The 13,266-nt window shown below is 31.1% G+C and overlaps 2 protein-coding genes across 4 annotated transcripts in view; one reads left to right on the forward strand and one right to left on the reverse strand.

Annotated features, from left to right (window-relative positions):
• The first annotated feature begins 397 nt into the window (after positions 1-397).
• On the forward strand, positions 398-5,165 carry LOC139516492 (toll-like receptor 4). Its single transcript, XM_071306632.1, has 3 exons — positions 398-413; positions 2,333-4,741; positions 4,816-5,165. The coding sequence occupies exon 2, from the start codon at positions 2,343-2,345 to the stop codon at positions 4,497-4,499; it is 2,157 nt and encodes a 718-aa protein (XP_071162733.1). The 5' UTR covers positions 398-413; positions 2,333-2,342; the 3' UTR covers positions 4,500-4,741; positions 4,816-5,165.
• Positions 5,166-9,515: 4,350 nt separating this feature from the next.
• The window catches only part of LOC139516493 (uncharacterized), a 93,481-nt gene continuing 89,730 nt past the window's right edge, over positions 9,516-13,266 (reverse strand). For all 3 annotated transcript variants that reach the window (XM_071306634.1, XM_071306633.1, XM_071306635.1), the window contains 2 exons: positions 12,369-12,455; positions 9,516-11,070 (listed from right to left, as the gene is read on the reverse strand). In XM_071306634.1, the coding sequence (XP_071162735.1) occupies positions 10,706-11,070; positions 12,369-12,455 (452 nt within the window). In that variant the 3' untranslated portion in view covers positions 9,516-10,705. The remainder of the gene's footprint in view (positions 11,071-12,368; positions 12,456-13,266) is intronic.

Raw genomic sequence — 13,266 nt, forward strand, 5'->3', positions numbered from 1 at the left:
AAAAACTATCTGCGTACACTTTTCATTTTAATTGAAGAACTGGATGTGTCATACCTTGTACATGTATATAGATTACTTATTTTGCGAAGTATCCCTCTGCCAAATGAGTACTAGTGATAAAATAACTAAGGAAAAAGAAGCAATATATATATCAGTAAATTTATTGTGTCTCAGGAAATTCCTACCCTATAATATGAACCCAACGGTGAAATATTGAATAAATGTATGTATTCTAAAGTGACCGATGTAAACTGACAAAAAAAAACATTCTCATGCTATTCAAAATTTAATACAAAATATACGTTTCCTAATATTCTATTAATGATAGGAAGAAGGAAAATTTAAATTATTTTTGTTTCCGTGTATTTAAAATGCAATCTGCTTAGTACTTAATCAGTCGACCAATTTATCAGGTGAGTGTATTTTAAGGGCGTTGGGTTGCTTTCTGTATGTTGATAAATTTTAGTGTTATACATTTAATTGTGAATGAATAAATATCCTTTTTCTACACAGTATAAAACTTTATCCTAATTATTCATTTGATTCAGAGACAAAAGATGTTACCACTTTTTGATCATTTTACAGACATTTTTCTATAAACATTATACGACCGAGAATACAATATGGGAAACAGACATTGGAAAAGTTATCCACTCAAGATGGAGATTCTTTTCGGTTTATTATTTTCGTTTCTGTGTGTGTTGCATTGTCGTTTGTTTTTTGTTGCACTTCAGTGTTTCTGTTGTTTCGTTATTTTCCTCTAAAAGTTGAAGAGTTTCCCTCGGTTTTAGTTTGTAATTCGGACTTGTTTTCTCTTAATCGATTTATTACTTTTAAACAGCGGTATAATACTGTTGTCTTCATTTAATACCCAAAAGTACTACGTAAATTCAAGTAGATAATATAACTAAATCAAACTTATCGTTTATTTTTAAATTGTTATTTGTATGGAGAGTTGTCTGTCTCATTGGCACTCACACCACATCTTCCTATATCTATTATCATTGTTGAATGAAATACATTCTTTTGAAAGGCTTGTATTCTTCAATGCATGGCTCAAAAAAAAGCTATAATACCAACTACTCAATAAAGTTTAACAGAATAAGTCATGCATGGCGTTTTCAATTTATTTTTAATCTATGAGTTTGACAGTCCCTCTGGTATCTTTCTTTTTGCCAAAGATTGTATATTCGGTAAGTAAAAGTATGATCTGAGAACAACTAAAATTCCTATACTTTTGTATAATGCCTTAAGAAGAAAAGTTCTATTGGGCCAATTTGGGCGCCCTTAGAGGCAGTGTATAACAAAAATAATTAAAAGCAATTACTAATAGAAAATCAAAAAAACAACAACAAAAAAAACATTAGATTCTCATAATCAATAAATACAGAGATTCATTCCTAGAACATGTTGAAATGAAAACAAAAAAGTATAACAAAAAAATTAAAAAATTCTCGTAAATTAAAAAATGAGTAATCCGTAAAAAACTGACAAAATCAAAAGTTATCAACCAAAGGAACAAGTGGAAACCAATTGTCACAATCCTAACATGGTACCGACATTCACCGAGGTATGTCAAGGTGTGTATGTTATTTATTTATGACCAAGGCAAATGTTTATATACCATTACCATATTTCATAAATTTAATATACCCAATTTAAGTTAATGAGGAAAAATTATAAGCATATTTAAGCCAGTGCACTAAAGGTTGCATTTCTGTAAATATTGACAATGCAATTTTCCTTTTTTCCCTTCTCCTTTTACGGCTAAAACTGTACCACTTTTACTATGAAGTTTTGAAAAAAAAATCTTATCCTAGAATTGAAAGTTCATATGCACCACAATTTTTTTCAAAGGTCAAAATATAGGGCTGTGCGGCATTTTTTTTAAAAGTTTATATGCCCCCTGAACTTCTCAGAGATTAAACTAACACTAATTTTCTTAACTACCCCTACCTCGAATGAAAGGTCACCACAGATTTCAATGTAAACAATATGCACGGGTATATTTACTGGTAACATTCCCAAGTTATGTCTCTGTGAGATGGAACACACAGAGCATAACAGGGAACCAGTTTGTAAACAAAATTAATTTTCTACGAATATTCAAGATCTCCCCAAAAGAGGCGTGTTTTGAGAAACAGCTGTATTTACAAAGTGCAACCTATAATGTTTTCAATTATTACATTTGCCAAGTAGGATACATAGTTGTTTATAAATAAATGGATGATCTGTGGACATCAATAAAATAAGTTTGAGGTTGGTCTTAGAAGGCCTTCATAACGTTACATTTGGACCATATTTTTTAATGTGTACATTCTTTTCTTTTCAGATCATCGAAAATGCGGTCTTTTCTAAGAATAATATGTGTTTTGTTATACACATATCTATGCTTACAAATTGGACAAACAGCTCCGTGCAAATTTGACGAGCGATGCCAGTGTAGTAATACGAAACATGGATATGTAGATGTGGATTGTTCGTTGATTAACATAACAAAAATTCCAAATTTACCTGAGTCTATCGTATTTCTAAACGTATCCCACAATTTGATTGAACGCATCAGCAAAGGAACATTCGAAGCTGCTAAACATCTCTTGACACTAGACTTGTCATTTAATAGCTTGTCATCTATAAACCTCACAACATTTGCTGACCTCAAGAGATTACGTTACCTTTCTCTAGACAATAATGAACTTGTTTACAGCAACCGCACTTTTCCAGTAGGTATTTTTAAACAATTGAAATCTCTTTCACATTTAAGTTTGAAAAATAACAATCTTTGGTCGTCATGCTGTAACAGTTTTCCAGATAAAACAATTTCAGATTTATCTGATCTAGAAACGCTGGAATTAGATGTACCTCCAATTAAAGTGAACAATACTTTCGGGGAAGGATATAATAACCTAACTAAACTGAAATCGTTGGTCTTAGGGAACAATCTTCTCTTTGACATGACAAGTACCACATTTATTAATACCAGAAATCTGCAAAATATTTCACTTCATGGAATTTCCGGAATATCATTTACAATTGGAACATTCCGTCGCTTAAGATACCTTAAGCATCTCGAAATTACGTTCGATTCAAAAGTAGTAGATGGAATAAAGTCGCCGATAGAGAATATGGCGGGAGATCTAACATACACCTCAATCGAAACGTTAAAACTGGGCCGGTCATTACTACCTTTAAGCAAATTTCCGTTATGTATTCTTAATGAAAAACTCTATACTACAAACATAACTGAAATATACATCACAGACAACGTAGACTCCGCAGGATACTCTAAGAATTGTGTTGATGCTCCGTCGCCAAGTCTAAAAATTTTAGATTTAACAAACAATGGTCTTACTCATTTTATATTTGATATAAGAACCATTACTCGACTCAACTTAAAACAAAATTTACTCGGTGCATTTTTATCGAAGCATAGTTATTATAATTATGATGTGAAGAAATCTTCCATCATTAAATATATTGATATATCTCAAAATGATATAAAAGAACTTTCACCTTTCATTTTTGATTATCAGCCATCTTTAAAACATATTGATTTAAGTAACAACAAAATACAAGACATCACATTTAGATTTTCCCATTTGGAGGAACTCGAGTTTCTGAATCTCTCTTGTAACGAAATCAAGAATTTTGATACAAAAACTATGCGTGTTATGAACAAATTATTTGTAAACAAACCGCTTACTATAGACCTTTCTAAAAATACATTGCAATGTACATGCAAGACAATTTCTTTTTTACGGTGGATGATAGAAAGTAATGTTATATTTGTTGACCTTCAAGAGTATACCTGTACTTTAGAGGATAGTAGCATAATTAGGATGAATCCGTTTCAACACAAAGTCCTTCAGTTAGAGAAATCTTGTAAATCGTACCTAGGACTGATAACAGGTGTATCTTTAGCACTCTTAGCTATTATTATGACTGTTACCGGAAGTTTAATGTATCGATATCGGTGGAAAATACGATATATGTACTATATGACAAAAGGAAAGTACAGCTATCAGAACTTATCGCCCACTGATGACGATGAATATACGTATGATGCATTTATATCATACTCCGATGATGATAGAAGCTTTGTCCTTAAAGACTGCATTGAAAAACTTGAAAAAGAAGAAAACTTCAGGCTATGCATACATCAACGTGATTTTATGCCCGGACAAGACATCACTGTAAACATAACAAATTGCATCCATACAAGTAGATCAACAGTCTGTTTGATAACAAGAAAGTTTCTCGAGTCATATTACTGCATGTTCGAGTTCAACATGGCACGTATGGAGAGTATTTATTCACGAGATGGAAGGAACATTTTATTCCTTGTGTTTTATGAACAAATTTTGCCTAAAGAACTTCCACTAGTCATGCTAGAACTAGTCCAGAAAGAGTCCTATATTGAATACCCCAATGACGAACAAGGAAATGTTGTTTTCTGGGAGAAAATAAAAAAATCTTTAAGAACAAACGTTAGAGCATGAGTATTTTCGACAAATGAAAACAGAAAGGTTCATGTTTCATTTTGCCATCAATAGAATAACTCATCATCTCGAGAACATTAATTGTTTTGTTCAAAGTTTTGTTAACTGCATTCTCTTCAGAATTGTTCATCTGTTTTTGTTTATAGCAAAAAGTATTGTTTTTCTTCTCGTCTTTAGTTTAAATTATATGATAACATTGGTTTATACTTATTAGTCAACAAAGCAATGGTCGTATGCGCAAAGTGGAAGCCAAATATATGAACGAACTCAAATTTACCTCGTGAATTAATATTTAGTCTACAAAAGTTAAATCAAGAAATTATCAAAACTGGATGTATAGGTTAATGCCTCTATGTTTGCCAAAGAACATAAAATACGTATGTATGATGTAAGTTGGTAGTTGCTAAGTTAAGACGAATCGTAGAGATAACCTTGGAAGAAAAAGTTGTAGTCATAAGTTTAATTTTATGGTTTTCTTTTTATACATTTTTATAATTATTTTCCCACGTTTATTTTAGTGTTAATTCTATATTCTTGATGAGAACTGTGTTTTTAGCAATCTTTCCTTTCGGTTTTGCAAAGAATGTAAATAAAGGTCTGAGTAAAATTATTTTTCTACCAAGAATTTCAGATTCATGTGACAATTTGTTCGAATATTCCTTATTTTGTATATAAAGGGAAGACAATAATTATAATTATGAAAACGCATAACAATAAATCGATTAAAAAGACATAATGGACAGGCGTTAGTTGATTAACAAGAAAAAAATACAATTTGCAATTCATATATATCTCATACCACATCTTCCTATATTTATATAGTCTGTATATAGGTGGTCTTCGGCTGTTTTTTTTTTGTTTTTTACTTCTTGAACAGGTTGTTGTCTCTATGACAAATTTCCCATTTCCATTTTCAATTTAGGTATTTTAAATGGTTGGCTCATAATTCTTATCAGAAATGCTCTCATTGTTTTAAATTATAATCGTGATCATATCAATTAATGTATAAAGTTATGTAAATAGAGTGGTGAGATTATTATAAAATATTTGTATTTGTAATGTTATTATCTTGTATCATAGAGACATGTTAGGAAAGGTAAAATTTCGTTTAATAGGTTGCTAAACTTTCCCGTGTAATCAAATGGTCTTCATTTGTAATTTTTGTGATAAGTATCAAATCTCTAATCAATAGTTTAAATAAATTGTTTGTTTCTGTTGTTTTTTTGCATTGAAATATGTTATACAAACATTAAGTTATTGCTACAGATAACTTTGATGTATAGTTAAAGAATAAACAGAATTAAAAGATTGTCTAATAATCAAAAGCCATTCCTCAGTTATACATTGATAAACGAGACAACCAAAATCTTAACTATTTAATATGAATATAATTCTAGTCCTTAACGCTATTTCTCTACTGTAAAAAGTAAAATCACAAAAATATTGAACTTAGAGGAAAATCAATTCGGAAAGTCCATAATCACATGGCAAATAACAAATCAAATCAAATAACAAAACGCATCAAAAAAGAATGGACAAGAACTGTCATATTCCTGACTTGGTACAGGCATTTTCAAATGTAGAAAATGGTGGATAAAACCACCATAAACGATTGCCTCTACAAATATTTTCGAATAAGTTCAATTCAGCTAGTGATGAAAACCAGATTTGAATTCTTAAGAAGTAAATCTATACCCAAATCTCCAATTATCAGGTTTTCAATTTTGCAATAAAAAGTAAAAAAATATCACTTTTTGTTCTACGGAACTCTACACTGCTACTTACCATGCAGAATTAAAGGATCGACAACTTCGTCTCATGAAACACAGCAATTTCTACAAAAACAAATATTCATTTCTCCGAAGATGATGTTATCAGCATTTAATTGACAACATAATAGTTGAGGTTAAAGAATATCAATGGTATCGCCAGCCCAGTAGTCAGCACTTCGGTGTTGGCATGAATATCAATTATATGGTCATTTTTTTTTAAATTTCATGTTTACAAAACTTTGATTTTTTCGAAAAACTAAGGATTTTCTTATCCCAGACATGGATTACCTTAGACGTATTTGACACAATATTTTGGAATTTTTGGATCCTCAATGCTCTTCAACTTTGTACTTGTTTGGCTTTATAACTATTTTGATATGAGCGTCAATGATAATTTTTATGTACACGAAACGCGCGTCTGGCGTATAAAATTATATTCCTGTTACCTCTGATAACTATTTACACCACACGATCGATGCCAATGCTTGTGGAAGTTTCTTCCCCGAGAGTATCACCAGCCCAGTAGTCAGCACTTCGGTGTTGACATGAATATCAATTATATGGTCATTTTTTTTTATTATAAATTTCCTGTTTCCAAAACATTGCATTTTTCGAAAAACTAAGGATTTCTTATCCCAGGTATGGATTACCTTAGACGTATTTGACACAATATTTTGGAATTTTGGGTCCTCAATTCTCTTCAACTTTGTACTTGTTTGGCTTTATAACTATTTTGATATGCACGTCACTGATGAGTCTTATGAAGACGAAACGCGCGTCTGGCGTATAAAATTATAATCCTGGTACCTTTGATAACTATTAGAGGGTTGATAGTTAAAAACAGAAGGTATTCTAGTAATAACTATTTGTGCGCCTTCGGCTTGTTATTGTACTGATACGAAACAGATGGTCTTCTTAAAGAAAAAGAAAAGCATCTTATAATGTTCTGTATATTCACTATGTAACTATATGACCTATATTTCAGTAAAATCCTACATCTCATATATCCTTGAAATTAAGGAGATGACCGAAACTAGATGGTCGACTTTATATGTGGACATTGTCTTTGAAATTGATTTAGATAGACGACTTCAAACTAGAATCTATTATAACGTGAGGATTTCAACTTCCCATTTCGTAACATTGAAATACCTTCTGCTTTCATCCTACAGAGTTTACATATCTCATGTAATACGCTACGCTCATGCATGTTCACATCATATGGACATCATTAACAAGGATGCGCTCCATGCACAAAAATTGCTCCATCAGAGGTAGGAGAAAGAAATCCTATATCGACACTTAAAAAGTTTAACTGTCCACACTACGAGTTGATTGACAGATTCGATGGGTCTCAACTAACTAATGATATGTTTAAGCGTCTTAGATCTTAAATAAGCAGAATAGTTATCTGAATCTTTAAATTACGGATTGTGTCATATTCTCGTGTGTGACATTTCGATTGATTGTAGATTCGCATTGTTGGTGATGGAAACACATTAAGCAGGAGACTCTTATCCTGTGGTCGAACTCAACTACTTTCTATTTTTTATTGGTAATTTTATGTTTGTTTCGTCAGCCAGATACTAACGCATTACTCATCTAAACTATAAAAGGTTAGACCTACACATCAACAAGACAAATGCGAATATTAGGTGTCCATTGATAAAAACGAGAAACAACTGAGATACTTTTGTTCAAATCATCGCATTTTTAAAATAATTCCTCTTCTTTCCATCAGCTTAAATACCTCTCGCATATATATTCTAAACCACCTTTATTTTGTTAATGAGAAAGATTGGATTGCTGTTCTCATTAATGTCAACCACATAGCTTCTTTTAACAATTATGCATGCGTATTTTAAAATGATTTATTAATAGTAAGCATAACAATTATCAAATTACAAATTAAAAGAATTTCAGATATTTAATGTGCATTATTCATGTGTTTGTCGAGAATGTCTTTAAATACATTTGGTGAGGTTTGTTTATCTGAACATTCAATTCAAATGCAGAAACATTTTATCTGCTTTACTGATCATGATTTTAAAATGCTAAAAGTCTTAAGACTAAAGTTTCCATTCAAGCATCATAAACACTTAACATTATTGGTGATCAGATAAATAAAGGCACCAGAAGTTTATCGCTGTTCAAAGGCCTTAAATCAATTGAGATAAAACAAAATCAAGGGACAAACATCAGATATGAGAAAACAGTTTGAACAACAGACACACTGATGTTAAAATGAGGTATATAAACTCATCATAGATTCCAGGATTAAATTTTGTATTTGCGCCAGACGTGCGTTTCGTCTACAAAAGATTCATCAGTGAAGCTCTAATCCAAAAAAGTAAAAAAGATCAAATAAAGTACGAAGTTGATGAGCATTGAGGACTAAAAGCTAAGGTTATCTATTTCTGTAGTTGCAAAGCCTTAGTATTTCAAAAATTCAAAAGTGACAAGCCAGTAAAATCTTGCTTTACGGACATATACAGAATTCAATTATTTCATATACAAAGTAAAGTTAAATTATTAGTTAAAGCATCTAAGAAACAAACCTAACCGCAACAAATTAACATTGACTACCAAGCCATGAAAATAAGGTAAAGATCAGATAAGCCCTGCTTGACGGATATGTGTACTTACAAAAGTTCCGGACATCAAATATAGTTCACATATTGCACAAGAAATTACAATGATTAGGGTTCTTTGAAATGCAATCAAAGTCAAGTGAACCCAGTTGTTGCAATGAACCAGTATTTCAATTACAATAAGTTAAAAAATTCATGAAAAAATCTTTAAGTAGTCATTTAACCTCAGAAATGAGACCAAGGGCAATGAACATATGACAAATAGGAACATTGGAACATGAGGTACCGGTAGCTAACCAAATCTTCTGACTTCGGAAATAAACAGCTTGATGAAAATGGTTTTAATTCCATTATAACCACCGGGTTAGCATCCATTTTCGCGCGTTATGTGTCTTTAAGGGGAAGTAAAAATTGAAACAATAGTTTTAAGCTGTTGATTAGCTTCTTTTCTTTTTCTTTCTGACTTTGACAGATTTTAATAAATCTTGTAAAAATGCAATGAAATTATCACTTTCCGAAACAAAACGCATACGATGACAGGAGTATAGTTGTCGCATTAGCTGTCATACCGCATCTCCTCCTTTTTTATATGATACTTAAAACCTTCAGTGATCTTCACAATTTCGAAACCTGATTATTTTCAGGTTCACACATTTTAAATGATTTAAGGGAGTTGTAATGTCTTTGATATTTTTTTCAAATAATTGATTACTATTACAGTGTCATTGTACAAAAATAAAAATTTATGTCATATATTTTCATCTACAATGTATGATCAGTATTTCCTGCATGCAATAAAAATATGTTTGTACATTTTTGTCAATACCTTCGCTCAACTATATATTTACACTAAATATGTCACAGAAAATAGCAATGATGCAAAATGTTTGAAAACCTATGTAAAAAGATAATGTTTGCTTCTTGGTAAAGATAAATAAAGAAAAGTTGTTCGTATGCAAGAAATTTATAGAGTAATATTCCCATCATATGATAGACAGAATGCATAGAAATAGTTATAAATGCAACAAATTTTAAAAACAAAACAAAACAGCAAAAAATAAATGTAGATAAACACAATCAAAATAAGATAAAAACCACTGTATACATCTAAAACCAAGTACTAGTCTACATCGATGTAAAGGGGTATTCTATATCGAATATAAATATAACTAAATTATGGACGGATTTCATTACGTATATCCCAACTGTAATGACTACTTATATCACAACTGAAATGACAGACAATTTCCCCAAATGAAATTGCCTAGCACATCAACATTGAAATACAAAAAAAATATATATTTATAAATCTCAAATTGGAACATGAAAAAATTGTATATATCATGTTTGTCTCATAAAAACAATTAACGGTAACGAGACAATCTTTCAGTTGATTTGTTAACACGTTTTATAACTGTAATGGCATACTAAATAGACAGTTTCATTTGAACCTTTAAGCGAATTATTCAAAACCTGTGTGAATATGTCTACTTACATTTATATCACAATTAAAATTATATAAAAACGAAAAGCTCGTCTTTGTAAATTTATGACTTGTGCATTTCAAATGCATGCCCAAAATATCCACATAGACTTTTTTCTGTTATTGATTTATGATAAATGGCACAAAAACTTCTTAAATTAGGCAGACCTGCTGCCATCTGTTGGTTGAAAGACATATAAAAGACAAAAAATGAAAATTCAATTAATGTGTGACATCCTTCATTCGATCTTTTTTTTAGTACATTTATGTATAGGTTACTATGTTTAGCAATTGTAACATATATCTTATAAAGAAAACAAAATAAAATCCTTTAAATGTTTTGCAAAACGGGTGTGACATCTATCCTCCACACCCTCCACACCCTCCTCCGCATCCTCCTCCACACCCTCCTCCTCCGCATCCTCCTCCACATCCACCGCCATCACCACACCCGCCCCCATCACCTCCATCACCAAAGTCACCACCATCCCCATTATCTCCGGCTTCAAAATCCCCGACATCATTATCATCATATCCGTAATGTCCATTGTCGTGATCACAGTCATAGTAATTATTCTCCATGTTACCTCCACGACTTCCAAAATTGCTCCAACTTCCCCAGTATCCAGCATATGGATGCGGTCCCCAGCCCCAACCATATCCCCATCCATAACCTGGACCATATCCACCAATACCATAGCCTAATGCACCTCCTAAAAGCATTCCTAAAAAAATAAAGTGAAATTAAAACTAGTTTAATCAAACGTGTTTCAATGATGCCTTTGTATTTGTTTTATAACACAGTAATGACACATTCGACGATTAAAATAGCAGTGTTTGTAAATGTATAAAAAGGTTCCTATAATTTATCACGAAAAAAAATATTTAGGAAACCTTTTAACATCTTCCATGTTTGAATCGAAATTTCGTTACAATCATAATTACAATGAATGTGTATTATGGTATCAAAACGTTTTTTATTGCTCAAAAAGAACAAATGGTTTTTCAACTTAGTAACGTCTTCTCCAAACATTTATATCAAAGTATAAAAAATATACTTCTACAAAAGGCTGACCTGGCATGTTTAGTTGCTAAGGAATAAACACAAATTTCAGATATATATATATATCAAAACCAATCTGCATACAAAACATTGTTGACCAGCCATACATAGTCGCCGAGGAACATAGCGCTACACCGATTTTGTTAAATACAAAATGATAATGTTTGGTTTGAATGTTTTTTTAAAAGGTATTAAAAACAGTTTTGTTTACACCACAAAGATATTTCTTTATTTCTATCAATTGATTGTTACATTTTCTTCTGCAAGACTAATTTTAAGCTTCTTTTAGAGTATAAATAAAATTCACAATTAGATTGAAATAATACATGATATAACATCAATCTAATAGGTTTATATTATTAATCTAACTTATTCCTACTCCTTTGTGTAACACATTCTTTTTGTTTATGCAAGGCCTTTATGCTTTCTCTATATATAACGATATTTTCATACATCTATGACGTTCAAAGTCCATGGCAATGTCATTCCTGGTAAAATCATTATATTATAGCCCAAAAAGCAACAAATTCATTATTTATCTTTGATTGTATGTATTTAGTAAATGAGAGGTCTATATTCTAACCATTGACAGAAAAAAAATCATAGGTATATAGAAACGATCATGTCAAATATCGATTCTAATGCCACATTGTTTGTAACGTTCATATTGATTAGATAACGTCACCAATTGTCATGGCATCAATTCGCAATTGATGCTATGAAAAGTACGTACAAGCGCAGGCGACGTATGACAGATTTTATATGTATGACTGACGTTGTTTTCTGTGGGTTTCATTAGAATGGAGATAACAATATTTTATTATAGTCGCCAGTAAGCTTAATTTGCGACCATCAAATCAACAATTATAACACAATATAGTTATCTCCTAATTCTTAATAAATATCGTTAAAGCTTAACAAACGATTATTTCATCAAAACTAATTCCTGCTTCAACTTACCAGTTGCAAAGTCATTATTGTCACGATGTCCTCCTCCTCCTCCTCCACCATTCTGTACTACAACAGATGTGTGACCACCTCCTTGACCTTATTTGGTAATATATCAAGAAATAAATACATTCATTATTCTTATTAAATGTATGTTTGATGTCACAAGTCTTCGGTTGGCTGAAAAAAATCTATCAGCTCTTAGGCCGTAATTAGTAATATATCAATATATAAATGAAATCATTATTATTATATTATTCAATTTTAGATGTGACAAGTCTTCTGATTGGCCGAAAGTTTATTTCTCTATCAGTTCATAGACATAATTTTGTCATGTAACATTCAGATCATCAACGTTGTTCATGATTTACTCTATAAAATTGAATTGAGAAATAATTTATACGGAATGGTTAATATTTTTTTCTGTCTATTCGAAATAACCTAAAAGATGTGTAGCACACTTTTAAATAATCACTGTTCTTCAGTGTTCATCACATTTTTAGTGTTATTTCATCATATACAGAAAAAATAATATACTAGTAGTAATTCTTTAAATAATATTATTTAAAAGTAATTTTTTTATATGTTGTAATTAATATTTGAGGATCTTTTGATATATTGAAAATTTACCCATTTGTCAGAAAATGAACTTTTGAACTGCCACTTCATAAGAATTTATCTACTGGAGAATTTGTGACTGTCAGTTATATAAAATCATCTGGACTTTCAGTTACTCCATGGCCAGCAAATTGAAACAAAGATACCACTAAATACATGATAGTGTGGAAGAAATCAAAGGGACAATCATAAACACACAACAAAGTAAAATGACGAACAGATATTAAACAGTTTACAAAACACTACACGGAAAACTAAAGACGGAATACTGTAAACCAACTTACTTTCGCGG

This window comes from Mytilus edulis, chromosome 3 (genome assembly GCF_963676685.1).
Source record: "Mytilus edulis chromosome 3, xbMytEdul2.2, whole genome shotgun sequence".
NCBI classification, from domain to species: domain Eukaryota; kingdom Metazoa; phylum Mollusca; class Bivalvia; order Mytilida; family Mytilidae; genus Mytilus; species Mytilus edulis.

Bases quoted from the DNA above. Each gene is read 5' to 3' on its own strand.
- LOC139516492 (XM_071306632.1), top strand. From the start codon at position 2,343: ATGCGGTCTTTTCTAAGAATAATATGTGTTTTGTTATACACATATCTA.